The 20294-nt window shown below is 41.5% G+C and overlaps 1 protein-coding gene across 20 annotated transcripts in view; it reads right to left on the bottom strand.

Moving 5' to 3' along the window:
- Window positions 1-20294, bottom strand: part of kiaa1217 (KIAA1217 ortholog) — a 138758-nt gene that overhangs the window by 5084 nt on the left and 113380 nt on the right. For 13 of the 20 annotated variants that reach the window (XM_085287029.1, XM_085287031.1, XM_085287025.1 and 10 more), the window contains 15 exons: window positions 18985-19183; window positions 17610-17703; window positions 12763-13553; window positions 11130-11234; window positions 10556-10605; window positions 8107-8246; window positions 7767-7942; window positions 4882-5012; window positions 4510-4657; window positions 3407-3890; window positions 2998-3193; window positions 2617-2906; window positions 2184-2327; window positions 1748-1870; window positions 76-156 (listed from right to left, as the gene is read on the bottom strand). In XM_085287029.1, the coding sequence (XP_085143155.1) occupies window positions 76-156; window positions 1748-1870; window positions 2184-2327; window positions 2617-2906; window positions 2998-3193; window positions 3407-3890; window positions 4510-4657; window positions 4882-5012; window positions 7767-7942; window positions 8107-8246; window positions 10556-10605; window positions 11130-11234; window positions 12763-13553; window positions 17610-17703; window positions 18985-19183 (3152 nt within the window). The remainder of the gene's footprint in view (window positions 1-75; window positions 157-1747; window positions 1871-2183; window positions 2328-2616; window positions 2907-2997; window positions 3194-3406; window positions 3891-4509; window positions 4658-4881; window positions 5013-7766; window positions 7943-8106; window positions 8247-10555; window positions 10606-11129; window positions 11235-12762; window positions 13554-17609; window positions 17704-18984; window positions 19184-20294) is intronic. The other 7 variants (XM_085287020.1, XM_085287023.1, XM_085287021.1 and 4 more) reach the window with 6 other exon arrangements.

The following is a 20294-nucleotide window of genomic DNA, read 5'->3' as shown; positions in this document are numbered from 1 at the left end:
TTCATAGCTTTCTAACGCTAGAGTATAAGTTAAACATATGTGATTATAGTATATGTAGTTAAAAGTCATACATACCCCTTGGCTCTGTCGAACAGTTGTATTCCCATTTTCGTCTGTGTCTGGATCTTTATCCTCTCGACTGGGCTCTGAGCTCTGCTAGGACAGTGTGTGGGGGAATAATATTACAGTGTAACTGGCGTGCCAGGCTGTGCTGGATTAACTGTGAAATCACATTTGGTTGCAGAACGATCTGCGGCGTCAAAACTACAAGATTGGTCAATTACCTTTCACAACTGCTTTTTTATACTGTTACAGTATTAAATCCTACATAAAAATGCACATAGTACAGAGCTTTGAAAAGCCAAAATAAAATATAATTCATGTTGATGGATGTATAAATATATAAATCACATAATATAAATATAAAACTGAATTAAATATTTTTTCTGTTTTTTATTTCACATATCGAGTTTTACATCATTATACTATATTTAAAAGCCAGCTGTAGACTCAGCATCTAAAAAGTGGAAAATGTGGAAGTGCCTTAAACCTGCATTCTTTCTAATGACCAGCAGGGGGAGACTGCTAAATTGTGACTGTTCAATAAAAGTCTGTGACATATTTATCTTATTTTTTAGTTAATTTATGACCTCATTAAACACATTAATGATGAGCTTAGTCTCATTTGGAACTTTTGAGTCTTTAATGGTGCATGCAGCTTATTTTGTAAATTGTTATATGTTTTAGGGTATGGTTAACCTTTAACCAACTTATCAACCTTTAATTGATAAGATGCTTTTTTTGGGCGGGGGGGGGGGGGGGGGACGACATCACAGAGCCTATGTACATCTTTAAATACAGTTTATGTTCCTAACTTGTTTCTCTTTTTTTCAGTGAAATAATTAAAATTTTTAAAATTTCAGCAAAACAGTAAACTTTAATGTAATGTACTATTTACTGTGATTGTAAGCTTAACCAAATAGCATACCTCCTATTTGTTTCTCTCAGAGAGCAGATACTTCCAGTTCATCTTTTCAAATCTAGTAAAAGTTGATGCACTTCACACACCTAGTCCTATTTGCTTTATCGTTTCGACTAAAAAAAAGTAATACTCAACATGTATCAAATGATTGGTTAGGGAGGTGTAAAGCTGGGAAAAGCGAACTGAGATGAAGTTGTGCAAAGAGAAACGGAAAAGTCATTCCTCAGAAAAGTATAGGAGAGGAGAAGGAGCATGCAAAGTGGTCAGGCTGACCTCTAGTGAACCAAGTCTGCAAAAATAGATTGTGTCTACAGTGCATTTTACTGATGTTCTTTCAATTGTCAAAAATCTAGGGCATATCAAGCAATTGTCAAATGTCATTAAAGAAAGACACGAGACGATTTAATAGCATGTAAGGTACAGTGCTGAGGTTTTTATTGATTTGGATGAAAAGACAAGTGAGAGTTCTGAAACACATCATAGTCTAGACCAGGCATACAGAAGACACAGCATCTTTTCAGAAGCTCAATTTTATGCAGACTTAATCCTGAAAAAAAAAAATTAAAGCTCTGATATCCAGCAGGATCAAAAGAGGGAGGAAAACTCAGGCAGCAAGGAAAGGAAGCTTTGTGGAGGCAGCTGCTACAGGTTTCTCTCGAGCAAAAGCAAGAGCAGAGGAGTGTTAAGACACAGCCATTGATTGTTTTATACAGTTGGCAAAGGCAGGCAGTTAGCTGGGCAGCTGCACCGGGACATATATTTTACCTTTTTCTCTTTGAGGGGTAATAAAGCCCCCGGTCTTAGCTCTCTGATTTGTGGTTCAATTCGAGCGGTGGGCTCTACCAAATTTTTCACCCCTACATCCTTAACTGTGCACTTCTGGAAAACCTGAAGAGTGGAGAAAGGTGAGGGGAACAACGGGACAAGGGTTTTGAGGAGCATCTTCACAACTGCACAGCTGTAAAACGCCACAAGTGCAGTAAAGTTCAATGAAAGTTATTTCTTTGGCAGCTGTCAGCACCCATCCTTTGCCACTTCCAAGGAAGTCACCCACCACAGGAAAAAATGATAAGCAACCCACTCCCACAACGCAGAAATCAATCAAATCCAGCATCCTAATTTCCATATGTCGGTTAAATTGATTGTATTTGCGCATGTTTGAAAGGAGCGTGTGAGTGTGCGTGTTGTATATGGATCTAACCTGGAGCTCTGCCATGATCTTGTCCCCTTCATCTTCCTCTTCTCTCGTAACCAGGGGGGGAGTGGCTGGCTTCGGCTTGGTCTCCGGTGCAACCTTGGTGGGCTTGGGTTGGGGAGAGGGAGGTGGGGCCTCCTCTTCGCCCTCCTGTGAGAAATAATGTGAGGGAAATTATTCTTGTATTTTTAACAAGCAGCAAAGTTTGTGGAAATGAAAATGGATACTGCATTCATGTTGGATGAGCGTAAAGACAGAGTTAAACAGTATCTCTCCTGAAAATGGCAACCTTTACACTTTGGAGAAAGCCTAAATAGCTCTTTCCCCTTTTCTTCCAGTTTTAATGCAGTGGCTTAACTAAACCCCACTTGGCTCTACGCTTAGCGCACAGACACAAGAATGGTTTTCTTTACTCTCTCCAACCTTTTAAAGCACCAACCTGAGTCGAGACAGACTCCTTCCTGTTGGTGTAGACGACCTCACCAGAGCGTGTAGTGGTCATGCCTGAGCTGGAGCTGGGGTAGGTTTTCCTTGGCGGAGGCGGTGGTGGGGACTTGTTTGGCTTTTCAGACCCCTGTTTTGTCAAACTTTCAGTGGCTGCTGGCTTGATGGCAGTTTTGGAGAGTTTCTCTAGTGCTGGCTTGGCAGATTTCTCCACCAGAGGCTTAGGGAGTTTCTCGGACCCCTTCTTTGCTGGTTTGTCTGATTGAGGGCCTGACTGGGGCTCTTCTGTCATACAGGGCAATAGGAAACAACATTAAGGTGTGTAGATAAAGCAAAAAAAGAAGCTGTTTAAGTTACATTTGTGTGTGATTTCTACCTGATGGTAGCTCAACAGGGTTGTGAATGTCTTCTTCTACAATACCAGCAGCAGGCAGTGCTGTGTTCTCTTCCACCTCTAGACTTGGAATTCCCTTCATCATGTTTGCCTGAGCCTCTTGTAGGATCTTCTCAAACTCTTTTCCATCATAATGACCCATATTCTGCCTCCTCTCTTCCCACTCTTTCTCTGCCGCCTGGACAGTGCAGACAAAAAAACATACCAAATAGTCAGAGAAAGTTTACGGCTGTCAGAAGTGCAAACTAAATGAGGGACTATTATTTCTAAACAAAAACAATACATTAAATACATTAGAGATTTTCAGGACACTCATAAAATAAACTGAGTATTAGCACGGCTAATGTCAGCATATACACGTAAATGAAAATTACAAGGTGGGTAAACATACCTTTATGGAAACAGCTCTGCTTTTGTTCTTTTCCTTACTGCTCTGAAGCTCTTCTATCACAAGATCCTGGCTGGCTGTTCCATTACTGTTCCCATGAGTCTTTTTGTAGCGGGTGGGACTCGGTGGATCTGTGTCAACCGCTTTGGGAGCCTCACGGTCTTGACTCTTGCTAAGGTTGGGACTGGAGATATGAGTGGGGCTAGGTGTGGCTGGGGGACTAGGTTGAGATGTCAAAGCCGCAGATTGCTGGGACTGCTGAATGTGGACCGGGGAGCTCTGGACATGATGGATGACCACCGGGGATGAAGGCATCACCTCGGATTTGATGGTGGAGCTCTGAGGCTCTAGCGGGGCTGAGGTTGAGTCAGGTTGGCCTGGTGCTGGAGAAACATCTGCAGGGGTGTCTACTGCTACTGCGGGGTTGTTGTCCACTGTGGCATTACTGGAAAGCTCAGGCCCTTTCTGAGAAAACTCAGTAGCACACCTGCAGAGGGAAGGGAAACAATAAGAAATACACATCATACAGAAACACTGGCGAAAGAAATGTTTGCGCAACAACGCTCAGAAATTTGTATTCGCAAGTTATGGTCTTTTAAAACTGTTATTAGGACTATACTACATCAAATCTTGCTGTAAAGTAGACAAATAATACTACATATTTAATGACATGAGGGATAAACCATCACAAAATCTATAATGCAACAGGTGGGTTTGGCAACAGGGCATATTTTTGGTTAAAAAAAAAAACAGAGGGAGAGCAAGAGAAAAGTCAAGAGCCAGTTTGGCATCTGTATTAAAATGGAAATTAGGTGCTGCATTGCCCACCAAATTAATTCACTTATCGGGTTGCGTGAAGGTGATGGAAGTAAATCTGGACGCCAAAGCCATCTGTCCGCACAGAATGACCTCTTTGATGGGATGAAGGCTGGCTTGCCACTATAATCAAACGGTACAATCTCCCACATCATAGACCCCATCGAGGAGCCCCGCAAAGTGCTTTTTGTTTTCATCTTCAATTCCCCCTCTCGCACTCAGCTCCCATACTCCAACACATCTTCTCATTTTTCCCTGCTTTATCTTTTCATTCTCCATTTCCCCCCTACCTTCTCAGACTGCTGAGTGTGTCGGTCAAGCTCTTCACCCTTTTCAGCATACTGTCCAATTTGTGGGGCTCTTCTTTCAAAAACTTGACAGCTTCTACTTCCACCCTGAGCACAGCCCGCATTCTGGCTTGAAGGGCTGGGAACTCTCCTGATGAAATTTAAACAGAGAGGAAAAAAATTGTAAAATACTCCTATTTTAGAATATTTCTGCTCATAATCCTTTTCTCTTTAATTGAGAAATGTTAATTACAATGTGATTTTTTGTGAAAAATTGCTTGTATTTGGCATGGATTTTTGCTGCGCAAACCTGAATGATAATGCAAGTATACTGGAGTAATGAACATTAATGTGATGGGAAGGCAGTCACCATACCTTTAAGCCCTGCCAGAGATTCTCCCACCTTCCTCAGGGTTACGGCTCCCTCTTCCACATCTTTTAGGGTCACTGCTCTGTGTGTTGTGGCTGAGTCATTCTGCAGAGAACCTACATACTGTTCCAGCTCGCTGCAGAAAAAAAGGGAAAGTAATTTAGAGTTGAGTGACTTTAAAAAAAAAAACTGCCTGACAAATTCACTCACTGGCCACTTTGATAGGTACACCTGTTCGTATCTGCAAATATCTAATCAGCCAATCGCGTTGCAGCATGTAGACATGGTCAAGATGACCTGCTGCAGTTCAAATTGAGCACCAGGGCGGGGAAAAAAGGTAATATAAATGAATCTGAATGTGGCGTGGTTGTTAGTACCAAACAGGCTGGGTTGAATATTTCAGAAACTGTTGATCTACTGAGATTTTCCCACACAGCTATCTCTACGGGTTACAGAAAATAGTCTGAAAATGAGAAAATATCCAGTAAGTGGCAGTTATCTGGGCGAAAATGCCTGAAGATGCCAGAAGTCAAAGGAGAATGGCCAATCTGCTTTGAACTGATAGGAAGGCAACAATAACTCAAATAACCACTCACTGCGACCAAGATATACACAACAGTATCTCAGGAAGCCTCCTGTCAGCTAAGAACAGCAGAATTATGCTACAATTGGCACAGCCTCACCAAAATTAAGAGAATAGAAGAGTAAAACAAAAAAACAAAACAAAAAAAACAATCCCTGGTCTGATAAGTCTCAGTTTCTGCTTAGACATTCAGATATTAGGGTTAGAACTGGGCATAAACAACATGGATCTATTCTGCTTTGTATCAGTGGTTCACGTGGTTTAATTTCATAGAATAGTATAAGCACCTTACTACAAATTGAGCACTGCTTAAACGCCACAGGCTACCTGACTATTGTTACTGACCATGTCTATCCCTTTATGACCACAGTGTACCCATCATGTGATGATTGCTTCCAGCAGGATAACACTCCATGTCACAAAGCTCAAATCATCTCCAGCTGGGTTCTTACACGACAATGAGTTTTCTGTACTCAGTCTCTAGACCTCAATGCATTAGAGCACCTGTGAGATGTGGTGAAATGGGAGATTCTCAGAAACTGTGTGATGCTATCATGCCATTATGGCCCAAAATTGGCATCTAATGAGTGTATACTTGAAAAACAAAACAAAACAAACAAGCCAAAAAACCCTGCATAAACAGGCTCTTATTATGATTGTTTGCACTGTATAAACACCAGGGGGCAAGATACAATCATGTTTCTTAAAGATCATAAGCCAAAACTGGGGAAAGGTAGGAAAAGTCTCTGGGATTGATGCATGAAAAGCAATAGTGCATATGATATGTAAAATTCATATTTTAAGCTGCGAATAAACATCTTAACTGTGCAGTCCTCTTTCCTGTCTACACTATATTGCTTAATCTAGACTGGATCTGGTCTTATCCCAAACCCCCAAATATTTACACACTGAATGAGGGCTTATTTGTGAGAAAGCACTTCCTCACATAGAAATCATATCACCCTGCCTGAGAGCCATCCCGGTGCTAGAGAAAGCTGGCTGTTCCAAAGGGAAATGTGCTGTATAATAACATTGTCTGCAGTGTTGGATTGCATGAGAGGGAACTAAAATCACATTTCATTGTGGCCAGGTACCCTTGAGAAACACTCTTTTATAGGAGTCCCCTGAAGGGATTAGGAAAGGCAACAAGGAGACAGTGTGTTAAATGCCCTTCTATGCAAAGGCTTTTTGGTAGTGAGAATGATGGAGTTTTCCTTTTTTATGAAGCCTCCACCAGAACAAAAATACTGTTTGTTCAATAATGTATCCCTCTGTTTGCCAGGGTATAGGAGGCAGCCTTTAAAGACCACTTGCGTTGCATTTGCATGAGGAATTTGGCACTTTTCTTACTTCCTTTCATAATTCTTTCTCGTGAACTGAAACGGGCAGTATGGGACACCAAGAATTCCACTTAAGGCGAAAATAGCTTCAAATACTGCAGTTGTTCAGCTTTCATCCACTGAAAATGACCACTGTCAGATTTAATACGTTTTTTTTCTTTTTCTGTGTGACTTCATTAAGGTTTTCCTGTGTTTTTATGGTATGACTTTCCATATTTTAAGGGGTGAGTTTTAAAAAAAGGTTACAAAATATGGTCTGATAGATTGAATTCTCTCAAGAGGGCAGCAGTTTTGACACCACGCACTCCAAATGGTTCTAAAGCCAAGCAGCTCTAATTGCCATGCCTTATTTAAGGGGCCAGGAGCTGTGTTTTGCTGACTCACAAATGGCTGCATACCAAGTGTAACAAAGGGCTTAACACAGCTTCAGTGCCCCGACTTCCTCCTGTTCATTTCCCAGAATCCAAGAACTGCTATGATTGTGTTTATTGGAGCATATGTTCGCCGCTGTCTAGCAAGACAACACTGTTTGACCTTGTCTGTAAACATCCAAATAAAAAGGATTCAATTACTGCTCCCTGTTGGCAAGACGAGGCGAATGAATTCAAATAAGAGCAGGGCGGTGAGTAATTACTCCACAGTTGAGTCCATTGTTTTAGACCGCTGTCTCTGAGAGGCAGGCGTAGCTTGCCTGCATAAACCTGTGGGCTGTAATTTAAAGGGTGTTGGCTTGTCAAAGCGTTTAGGATTGAATGGCTCAGGTGAGCTGATAACAGCGAAGCCTTTTGGGGGCTTCCTATAAACAAAGGCACAGCAAATGTAGTTGCAGATATGTGCACTACATCAACTGTCAGACTTTTGAAAAACTTTGTTGAATGCAAACAAACGTGTCTATCCATTTTAGACACAATTTAAACAAAACAGCATCTGTTGTGTTGGGTAATGAGCGAGTCCTGAGCAGTCTTACCTGAGCTGTGTGAGGACACGCTCCTCCAGACCCAAGTACTTGTGCCTGTCCTCTTCTACCACAGCTCTCTGTCGCTGAACAGGGTCCTCCATACGCCGCATTGCTTCTGCAAGTTTAATACTGATTTCCTGCTCTGCCCGCTTCAGCTGCACCCGTAATGCCTCCTGATTCTGGAGCTGAAGTGATGTACATAGCAAAGTGAAAGTTATTAGAGGACCTGGACTAGTAAACCGAGATATATGGCTTTTTGGGTATCTCACTTAATCACATGCATATACACAGCTGGAAATGTGAACAAACGCAACAGTTTAATTTAATTAAAATGGAGACAAAGTCTTGCCTGCAGCTGCCTCATCTGATGCAGTTGCATCCTGAGGTCAGAAACATTCTTCCTGAACTGCAGGAGGTTTACTTTGAGCGGAACTGAGCCCTTGTCTGGTGGGCTTGCACTGTTCTTGGGAGACAAGACCGGAGAACCACCTGGACCAAGAGAAGAAGAAAAAAACCCCACACAGCACAGCTTAAGTTTGTTTTCTGAAAATTACGAGCCATATGTACATACTAAAACCTTTGAAATCAAAGCTCATAATTACTCTTATCAACTGTAAAAATTCTAGTAAACATTATTAGGGAGGCTTTAAAGTGTATAATTTTTTTTCCTTTTTCAAGCACTCACTCTGCTTATTAGCAGGCAGATTGTAAATGCCCGTAAACACACTTTTTCTGACCTAATGTCCCAAATGTTCAGCAAAGATTTCTTCTAATTTTTGTGGCATCATTTCTACTTCATTTGTACTATAGATATGTTAACACTCTTATTAGTTGCAGCTGGAAATGGCTGTCAACTAATTATTTCAGTCACTGCTAAAGATGAAGAACAGGCTGAAACCATGGAAACCAAAGTAACTTACATCCATGGTGGAAGTCCCTAAATAGAAAGTAAGAGCAATATTTCAAACTGCACCATGAGATTGAAATGTAATGACCCTATAGAACTACACGTTCAGTCACAACAGACAACATTGGTTTTGTCAAACACAGCATGTAAAGGAGGAGCTTGAGTGGGTTGCAAAGCAGCTTGCAATGAGCACCAACTGTAGGTGGGCTAAAGCAATTTTAATACTGCACCCCACTTGATCAGGTTACTTGGTCTTTAAGTTTTGTTTGCTAGGTTATATAGTTAGGGTGTTTGTTTTAGTATTTATGTTCTCCTGGTTCTTATCTAGGGGCTTTGTTGTTTAGTTGTTAACACATTTGCCTTACAAAAGTCTTAAAAGATCAAGCCTGGCAGGAAACACAAATCCAGCCTCGGGGTTTCACAGGCTAGTACCGATAACAAGCCTGGATAAATGGGAGGGCATATTCATTTGCTGTGGTGACCCCTTGGGAAATAACAGCTGAAATTACCTCATCTTCTAGCTCTTATCTATACACAGATGTGCTTCCATTTTTTTTTCTTTTAACATATATGAATGCCATCAGGGACTGCAGTTACAGGATCCAAGTGCTCATCTTAATTATCGTGCATTGTCCTTTTTAAATAAACCTGAAACTAGTCATGAGGATATCAGCAGAGGTGTCAGCTGATGTGGGATGACAGTGAGGTCAGCTGAGCTTGACTTTGTGTCCTGTGTAGCTAAATTAACACTGCATGCACTGAGTTTTACAGTAACATATCTTTTCAAAAATGTGTGTCAATTAACCTGGAATCTTAGTTCACTATATAAATAGTTGAAGTTGGGCCAATTTTCTGGTAGAGAGCAGTTTCAAGGTCTGTGTATTATCCACAGTAACTTGGAAATTCTTTCTGAAAGGACGCATTTGTGCTGTATTTTTATCAGAATTATGAAATGAATGTCTGTCTCTGTATATTTGAGGCAAATGTGAAAACCATCTGCAAGAATGGATACCAGAAGAGGCAAGTACAAATTTTTTCGTGTAATTAAGAGCAGCCAATCCTTTAAACACAAAAAAATACAAAGAAAGTAGTGTCCATCCATTTTAGTTAAGAGAAACTTACCAGTGCTCCCTAAATTCTTTTTGACATATACCATGACGCAGTGAAAGAGCACACTTTTGTCTTTGTAATCCCCCAAATCTATTTACAGCGTGAACAGACCTGAACTACTGGTTACAATGTATATTTTGAAAGAAGGACATGCTGGGTGGTGACAATCAAGAAGCATGTGAGGGATTAAACGAATATCCTCACGTTTTTTCATGTTAGAGGCTGTCTGGCGAGATCAAAGAAGACCCTGTAACTTTTCTGATGTTTTGAAGATTTGCTCAAACACAGCATGACAAGTAAATCCCTCTGAAAACTACATACTCCATGAAATGTTTCTTGAGACACGAGCTTAGCTTTCAAGACACATAAATAGCGTTGTGTTTGTGCTTCGCCACTGGTGAGGTTGCAGATCTTTTTATCAAGCTAAGGTCTGGCCGCAGAACGCTGCGGCGCGGAGATTGAATCGCTGAATCATCTTGGCAGGCTTGAGAAGTAATAGCATCTTGTTTTAAGTAGTGCTTTGAGGGGCTTGTGTTAGCTGCGCTGGCTCTTGTCTCTTAACTCCTATTAAACTGGATGAACTGGGTAAAGGAGTGCAAGGAAATATGAACTGATGACAAGCAAAGAAGCCTGACTTTGTTTTTCCTCCCTCCAGTGCTGTTCATTGCAGACTGCTGACTGACACTGATGTGTGGGCTTGTCTGCACATGATATTATGGCATTTATATCAACTAAAAAGAAAAAAACTCCAGAAATCCCACATAATAGAAGAGATACTAACCTGAACTATGAGCACTGTGGGCTGGAGATGATGTCTTCGGGGGTCTCTCGCTGCAGTCAGAGAGAAATTTATCTTACAAGAGTTTGTGTAACAGAAATAAACAGCACTTTGCAGCACTTTAGATTTACAGCTCGATATTAGTAAGGACAAACAAGTTAAAATAAAGAATGATGGAGCAGACTGACAAACCAGAAAGGTTAAAATGATGTTAATGATGTTAACAAGCTTCATCATCAGTGCATACAGTAGCTACATTCAAATTCACAGCAGACATTTTAGACTAGGCGTCAAGCAAACATTTCCAAACAATATAAATAAATAAAGAAGATAAAGAGCTGAAAAGCAGCCAGATGAACAATAGTGGCCATTTATCTAGAGGGCAAAAGGCTTCGATAACAGATTCACATTCAAACCGATTTCCTTTTTAGCAGACACTATTTTACCTGAGTGTCTGATATGGCCATTATTGAAGGGATAATTTATCCTTCCTCCTCTGACTGAATCACAAGGCTTTTCTTTTGAAAAGTCCATTTCACCCGATGCCTCCACTCTGGCCTATACTGTGATTGCTTACCTTAGAGGCTCCTTGGTGCCACTAGTGTTTGGGCCCTTTAAAAGTGCATGCTGAACAAGACCAGTCAAGCTGGCAATCTGTTGTTCCATAGCCTTCATTCGTTCTCTGCAGACACATCAAAAAATTCTGCTTTCAACACCGAGGCCTATTGGATATGACAGCTGCCACTGGAGCAAATATTAGCTCAGAATGAAAACGGGAGGGTTGTAAACAGAATAATCAATCGCTTTTAATCACCTAACCATGAAACGTTTTGCCATTTTGTGAGATGATTACACAGCAGAGATTTTTCTTTTGTTTTGGAATTGATTTGCAATATGCCACAAGTAAATGTTGTCTCTGGTAAATATGAATCGTTTCTGAATTACAAATAAAACAAAAATGTAAAAACCCCAAAAGCTCGTGTCCAAATAGAATAAACAAGACGGACAACTTCTTGACAAGCCTAAGCTTGACACCCAAGGTGCTCGGGTCATATTGTTTTTTTGACTGAGTCACATGTAGTGACTGCCAAAAAGAGAGTGAAAGGATTATTTGAACTGTATGACACTGCCTTAAGAAAGCCTACACTGTAGGCAGGTGAGGGAACTGGCAACAGAACTACTTTTGCTTTATAAGGCACATAAGATGTGCCTTATTTAGTGTGCTTTCATCTTGTTTTGTCATTTATTTATGTTGTCTTGCTATTTATATTTCCTGCAGAGTCTGTTTGGAGCACCCACGATTTCATTGCACATGTACAGTGACAATAAAGGGCTATTCTGTTCTATTCATAATTTATCTTGAGGCACGGGGCATGTTAAGGACACAGTGCAGACACAAAGTCTATGTGAATACAACAATGACCACAATATTTTACACGAGTATATTCTATGACACCTACAGTTTATTTTGAAAGTGAAGCATGGTACTTTCCCAATCAAATTCCTTCACTCTTTCAGATATTCCCAGGGCATTTCTAATGGAGGTTTTGGGCTTCCCAGGTGGTCTGGCCTGATCTGCATGACTGGCCATTTCAAATACTTTTTCAACCTGGCCAGTATTTGCTTTGGGTTTCCAAGTTACACACAGAGCCCATGTACCCTCCTTTCTAGTTAAGCATTGCTAAGAGGCCAGCATCCCTCTTGCACCCTTTCTGTGTTTATGTGCTCTCAGTCTGAGAAGACAAACCTAACCCAGGTACTAAAATATCTGTTAGATTAACTGAAACTGAATAGAGTCTGTAAGGGGTGTTCTTGTTTAAATATACACTGATTAATAGAGCCTTTAGATACTATCCTGTTTCACTAGTGGTAGCTATGCCTGGGCTTACACGCTCATCAACAATATCAGCTCCAGAATTCGAGTTAGCAAGATAAGCAAGAGCTGGCTATATACACAAACCAAACTCATCAAAATGTGCTTCATGTGCAGATCTTTATGCTGAAGACAGTGAGAGGGCAGGTTATATTTATTCTTCACGCATGGATGATGAAACAGAGTCAGACCAGGTACTGGAAAGCAGCAGTTCATGGTTAGGGTGACACTGGGATGCAGAGTTAGTCCATGCTCCCATGCAATGTCTCGGTAGTTATTTTAACAACCCCCCCCCCCCCAGCTACTATATGCAACACTGTGTCCTCTGCTAGCTTACCGTGTCTGATGGTCACTGGCAGCTGGGATTGGCCCCTGGAGGTCTGGAACCACAGGTGAGCCCATGCTGTTCCGTGGCTTTGTCCCAGTTACTTCTTCCTTCCTGAAGGACTGGCGCACAGGCGAGCTTCTCTCCATGGTAACACTATGAGATGGCATGCCATGAGGAGGTCCACCATGGATGTCAATCATTCGTACCTCAGTCATCCGATGAGGGGATGGCGGAGGTGTCTTAGAACCCAAAGTCGGCAGCTGGCTGTTTCTGGACTTCTGCCTGTACAGAGAGGGGTGATCTATAGTGTCTGTAGGGCTAGGTCCACCATAAGAACTCGTGGAGCGGATGGAGGCACGGTGAAATCCCCCCATGGCATGCTCTGGACCATCAAGACCAGGGCTGGGGTGTGGTCCATGTGCTGCAGCAATGCCCATTCGTCCCTCTTGGAGGAGGTATGGATCTGCGTACAAGCCCTCATTCCCTCTAGAAAGAGTGTGGCTCTTTCCAGCCATATCCTCATCTGGCTTGACATCTCGTCTCTCTAGGATGGCGCTGGGACAAGGAGAGTTGGAGCGGGCCGGTGGGTTGGCATTGGAGATTCTGTCCCTTGGGATGGTGGCGCTCCCAGGTAAAGAGCCCTGCCGTGGGCCAAATGGGATTCTGGAGGGGGATGGAGGCATAGAGTGGGGCGTTGGGGGGAGTGCTGCTTGCATTGGGTGGTGGGACGGGGGAACCATGGGAGGATGCCTTAGAGGGGGCTGGCCATCACGGCCGGCAAGTGCCATTTCACTGTGCATCTAGAAAAAAGAAAAAAAATCATAAAAACACCCAAAAAAAATGATTTAATATATATAAGTACACAAAAAGTTCCTTCTTTTAGTAGAAAATCTTAAATTAAAGATGCATATTTCTGTCAACTTCAGTTACTTCTTACTTTGTGTAGGTCTTGTAACTTTAGACTGGAGCTGCCCTTAAAACAAAAACATCTATCTATCTTACACTGTTGCTTTTCAAAGAATATATACTGTCAGCAAATTTTCCCAGAAGTAGAAAATAGTTCCTGGACACACAGCATATCACTCTAAGCCCTTGATATCGTGCCCACAGGCTTCCATATAAAACAATATTGCATGAAGAAGTAAAGACTATTCTCCCTGTTAAAAAAAACTGCACAGTTTCTGCTTTTTGAAAGAAGGTGAGGTTAAGTGTTGCAAATGTGCTCCAGGAGATAAGACTATGGCTTTCTACCAGAGGTTCATGGAAGCCTTCGGGGTTAGACAGTACCTTGGCTAATTTGCAACAGTATCTGTCTGTCTGAATAGCAAATACAGTCCACAGTTCTTTAGCTCAACCACCTTAAAGCTCTTTGAAGGCTAACGTGCAAAAACCTAACCTCAATTAATTGGAACACTTTTCTTGGTTAAGGGATATAGAAGAATAGTCAGTGCAAAAGTCTTAAAGGTACACAGTGTTCAGTCTTTACATTACTTCCTCTACTTTTATTTTGACACCTTGCATAAGGCAAGACTGTGTTTTGCTTAACGGATAAAAAAGAATTAAATTATTTCCTCTGCAAACAAAAAGTTACTTGATATGCAACATGCACCCTTGGCCAGCCATGCAGTGAAAGCAATAATGGAAATTTGATATCGGCTCAGAAAGAACAAGCAACAAAACAATAAAAGTCATTTCATTTTAGATTGGGTTTTCTTTAGTTTGTTTGTTTTTCTCTCGCTCTCTTCTTTACTGAACTAAACATGTACAAGCACATTTGAAACCTAAATTATAAACACAGACAGAATTCATGGATACACACTCTCCTAGAGGGTGTCACAAGTGGGTATGAATCGAATCTGTTTTCCAGTCTAACTTTCTATTCCCGTCAAACACACAAACTATTGTTTGTCCGACGTATGACTCACAGGTCTCACCTAAAAGTCAAGACAAGTCAAAAACGTAACGCAAAGTTTTTGTGTTTTCAGTCTCGTCATTATTTATTACTTCCCAGAGTGCCAACAAAGATTAGCACAGTGAGGTGAACAATAAAGTGGGTGTGACCCTTGTGTGTGCAAGAGTAGGTGTGAACTGGAAAACAACAAATGCACACAGAGAATACAGTAACAAAAGAGCTCAGGCTTGGCTGTGGTGACAACAGTAAAAAGAAAGAAACTTTGTAGCAGGGAAAGTTCACGCAGCAGTAAATATGACTGCAACAAGTCCGACCAAGCAGCAAAACACTAAGACTTCAGCGCAAAGAGCCACTGCTGACCGTCACAAAACCATAAAGACTTCTACTTTTTAAGGTGCACACTCTGAAGCCCTAAATAACATCTGACTGCTTTTCCAATCCCTGCAAAGCCATATAAGAACATTTTTAGCCAAAAGGCATCAGCTCTTAATCCCAAAAAGATGTTGCACCTTTGAAACACCGACCAAAACATCTAAAAATATCCCTACAGTACAGAGATCTCCTTGCTTTGTGACAAAACAAAGAAGTAGAAGCTCGAAAAACAAGCACACGCAAAACCATATCAGGCAAAAAAGATGCAATTTATCTCCCAGACCTTTCTCCTTTCTCCATCAGTCTCTTAAGCTTCCAATTATGAGAGCGGCATGTCTAGTAGGAGTTAACAAAAGTTGCCTCAATCTCTTGGCCTGTCAGAGTTGGAGCGAGTTTCCCGACTAATTCACAGACGTTTCAGAGCCTCACAGCGAACAAAGCAGGCCAGATAAAGAAGAGTCGTGCTGCAATGTTCGTGAAGAAAGTTGTAAATATTTAAAGAGCTGATCGAATGGCTGAGTGTACTATGCGGATGTGCTGTAGGGCACTAAATGGTGTTGGTGAAAGAAAACACTAATTATTAGAATTGTAAGTTGACACAAGATGAGCTGTCATCTTTTTTTGGACAAAGACAAAAGAAAAAATGGTGGATTGTTTTTAGGAGAGCAAATCAGAGGCTAGCTAATAACTCAGCTACTGTTTCCAAAACATCTTCTTAACTGGTGTGTACATACTGTCTCTGTCGACAGCCACTATTGACTATACTGTATGAATTCAAAGCAAAGCTTGAGGCACTATCCCATACATATATAAATATATGTATCAGTAAAGATTAATGAGTCAAACTTTTGAAATGCAATTGCAGGAGAGTTATTTGACCGCCTGAAGTTTATCAAGTTACGTGTCCATTCCTGTGTACATCTATCCAACTCGTATTATTGCAGCAGTTGTTTTTATAACCAGAGACAGCTCTATGCAAGTTTCGCTTGCCAGACATTTTCAAATCGATAGCCGAGATGACTGCAGATCTCAATTTGAATCAGATCTGAGGCCTGGCATCCCTGCAAGGCGAGGGCATTCTCTACGGCCCAAACACATGTGAGGTGCACCTTCAGTGAAACAGTGTTTGAACAGGTGCTAATTAAGCCCTAGCGACACCCTTTTTTTCCTTTGTGCAGCCAATTTTCTATTTCCTCAATAAAAGAGGTTGAATTTTTAACACTGCCAAGAATAGAGAGGCTGATAAATATTACGTTGAAAACTGTGTTGAGTCTTAGAGCTTTTCAATATGTTTGTAAAGGAAGGGAAGTTTGCCAACAGCTTAACAGCTTGCTTGATGCGGAGCACGTTCATCAACCTCTGTTGTTGTATTTAAATAAAGCGACTTGACTGCAATAGAAGCAAACTCTCGAGTGGGAATCAATAAATGGCATTTTAGGTAGTTTTCTGTAGTGTTTACACTTAAAACACCACCCCACAGCCATCCTCTGTATCTGGGTCAGCTGCTGCTGGGTTAAAAAATGACGGCAACAATCTTTTTCTTTATGTTAGCATTGCACTGTGTTTGCATAGGAACCTTTAAGAAGTTGCTTCATACATTTCAGTTCATCGAGTTCCAAGCTCTTTTTTTAACACCTGCAGTTTCGACGAGAACCAGAATTTCAACAACAGCAAAAAAAAAAAAAAAAGTTGGGGAAAAACTTCTCTACACAATTGGAGTTTTTCTGCTGATGTACTTTGAAACTTTTAAGCTCTCAAAGTAAGATTCCCCTTTTCACTTTTTCAGTATCTTATTTAGCCATCTTTTTTTTTTTTGAAGAGCCGTCTTTTATTCGCCTCCCTTTGAAGGACCCGATTGGAGAAAGTCAGCAACTTGCCTGTCAGCAGCAAAGAATAAAAAAGAATTTCTGCAGCACCTCAATGTCACTGTGGCATCTGAATGAAGAGCTCTTAAAACCATCACCTTAGCTGCCTCATCACTCCTTTAAACTTAACCAATTTCACTTTAAACTTAGGTGACCATACGCAGCACTGCATGTAGTGTTAGTATAGCGGGGGTTAATATTTAAAGCAAAGCAATTGTGCCAAAATGCTAACTGTAACTGGCAGACGGACAAAGCGAGGACAGATGACTGGTCAGGGCAGATTAGAGGAGCGGATCTGAGGAGGAACAGTAGACGAAAAAAAAGGCTCTTTGGGGGTTTTAGTTTGTTACATCAGCAGGAAATAAACAAGATAGAATCAGAATAAAAGAAAAGAGATTAGAGCAGATATTGGGAGGAAGAATTCAGAGAGGAAATAGTCCTGAGAGCTGAGTCCAATTGTCCCTTAAACAAGTCGCACCAGAGCGTGTAGAGGACGGCCAAACGCAGGCCCCTGGGAGAACAATACAAGACCCCCTCTGAAGAGATTAACAAGAGGCAGGGGGACATTCCTTCCCTTTACTGCATACAAGATGTGAGAAACCGGAGACCGGGCTCGCTATTCTATCTGCAGCAAATCTTTTCTCTACTCAGCTGCCGCTTTTAATGAGACAATTTCACTGCTGTGCTGTGGACAGTAAAGTACTCACCCTGACATCGCCATTGGTAGGTCGGGGTCCATGGTTGAATGCCTGTGCTGGATCTTTGTGGTAAACCTTCAGGCAGGAGTGGTCTGTGATGTTCCTGTAGGAGGAAGAGGTGCTCAGTGGTAAGAATTTAGCCCAGATATCGCCATCAGACAGCGGCCGATCCTGCCTCAGTCGGGTTCTCTGCAACAGCCCCACCAAGGGCACATACCCCGACAGAGGCTCTGACTGTTCGCTATTACCTGACATTCTCTCTAAATATTCAAAATCCATAAAAATATTAACTAATACTATCTTGCTACATGAACTGAGAGCACACCTGCTGTTTCATGTCCTGGGCTCAATTTAACTATGGCATTATGGTCGCCCGTACAGCCCTTAAGCTACGACGAGACAATTTTTTTTACAGCCCTGATAAAATATTACTCACAAAGTACACATTGCACTTGAGCAGGAGCTCTGCAGGCAAAGGGCAAAGTTCGTATGCCTTCAAGAGTAAAGCCTTTCCTTCTGAAAAACAACTACAACAAATGGCTGCCTGCTTTCTCAGAAGACAGAATCTGCTGTATTACTGATAAGACATGCAGGTGAATATCAAAGTAGGATAGTACTGGTATGTATGTTTATAAATGAAGCAATGAGAGCTTTTAAAAAAAAAGCAAATATTTCTTAAAGATTTGCAAAGTCAAATTTTTTCATTAAGACTGGCAACAACCACCAGGAAAGGTATCAAAGTCAGCTAAAAGTAAACCTTAGTTTGTTTACAGTTAATGCTCTTTTTTTTTTTAACTTTCTCTTTAACATTGAAGGAAAGTGGAAGTGAGCCCATTTCCTGACCAGTGACATTTCCTGTTCAGGGAGAGCTGAAGAAGGAAGAGGATGGAAAGTGTTCACAGTGGGTAAATGGAAATAGGTCTATCCGATATCCTCACATTGTTCCATAATGATGTTTGTACAGGATCAACATTGCATCTGACCAATCACATTGTTATGATGTCATAGCTTTGTGACTTGGGGAAGAAAACTGCCGATGTCCACTCAGGAAAAACATCCAAAAAGGGGGCGGTTAGGGTCAGGGTTAGGTTTGAGGGTTAGGATGTGTCGTGGTTTGGGTTAGGGTTACGGGACTATAGTTACGGTTATGGTTAAGGGGTTATGGTTTGGTGTGTTGTGTGACGCTGTTTCTATGTCATAAAACTTTGACATCACGTGTGATTGGTCACTTGCAACATTAGTTATATCGATCCAAGAGCAACACCAACACGACAATATCAGATCGACCTAAGGAAATAATAAACACAGTATGCGATGGCAAATACATGCTCCCGATCCGTTTCTGTTACCATGTTTATCACATGCAAACACAGTGCATCTTTACCTGACATCAGCAAGTTCGTAATACACGTTCCTCATGTCGTCTTTGACGTACACGGCAACACTGGGTGACTCCAACATCTTCATGTTGAGCTGCTGCGGGAAGGCACTGACAAAGAGAGCTCTGATTGTGTCAATGCTGGTGATCTCATTGGGCATGCGAATCTGTTTGGTCTCGTCTCCGTACTGCAGGTACAGTACACCTAAAGGCAGGAAGCAGGGAGACTTGGTGATTAGTCCTTTCAAATGTTTCCCGTGACTAAGACAGTCCTATTTGAATTCCATAACTTGCATTAGCAGTGACGCATTGTTTCACTCCCATATGTTTTCTAAAGGCCTGAAGAATTTCAGCCCTGCACGCAGTGTTAATCTGTCAAGACAAATAGAACATTTCACGCAGTTCACTGAAATTGTGTCGGTGTTATTCCAATTACAAACCAGTGGTCTGCTTTTACTGTTGAGCTACTGTATAGAGTACTGACTGTGCAAGAATGCTCAATATATTGCAGTAAAATCATTGGGCTTATGTTATTTCATGTTAGTGCAGTAAACAATGCCAAAACTGTGGTGGTGGTTAAACAAAAAGGGACGCTTGTAGAAGTTTGGGTTGGTTTAAAAACCCTTCAATGGTGAAAAAAATAAAATAAAATAAAACATCTAACAGCATAATTCCAGCCTTGTAAAAAGAGTTGGCAAGGGCCCATGTGACACGTCTGGTCATGGCCGCTCAGTGCAGATTACTGGCCGGACTCAAATTTTCAAAAGTTCCCGGTGTTTTTTTTCTTCTTCTTTTTTGTTTTGGTGCAATTTGGATCAACTCCTGCACAGTCCCGAACGGATAAGAGAGTCTGAATTGGGCTTCAGCATTTATTCTCAGTTGAACTGTGGCTTGGAAAGCATCAAAAACAAAAGTGCATGAATGTAATCATGTTGTGTGCAGCCTTTTGCTAAATATTTGTAATGCACTGCGCTGAATCTTTTGCTTATCACTTGCACAGGATAAATTATTTGGTACAGGCAGTGAGCTTGGGGGTGGGGTCAGGAAGAGAGGACAAAACTAGGGGTGGATCAGTACAAGTTGTGCATCAAACAGACCAAAGCTTGAACCTCTGAACCCTGGGTGTGGCATTTGTACTGTGCTTTAGAAAAACAGATGGCTCTTGAACAAAATTTATGGCCACGCCTACAGAGCAGTTGTATAAACAGTGCTGGGGGGGGGGGGGGGGAGGAAACAGGAAAAAAACATTTCTATTTTCAATCTGCGATTCATTACCTCAAACAGCTTTGTGCTGATCTTCACAGGCAATCAGTGGC

Source organism: Mchenga conophoros, linkage group LG9, assembly GCF_057382185.1.
Source record: "Mchenga conophoros isolate Kocher_MC1m ecotype Shallow Benthic linkage group LG9, M_conophoros_male_GT1.1, whole genome shotgun sequence".
In the NCBI taxonomy this organism is placed as follows: Eukaryota; Metazoa; Chordata; class Actinopteri; order Cichliformes; family Cichlidae; genus Mchenga; species Mchenga conophoros.
Note: the sequence above shows the minus strand (reverse complement) of the source record. Positions and strands in the feature narration are given on the sequence as shown.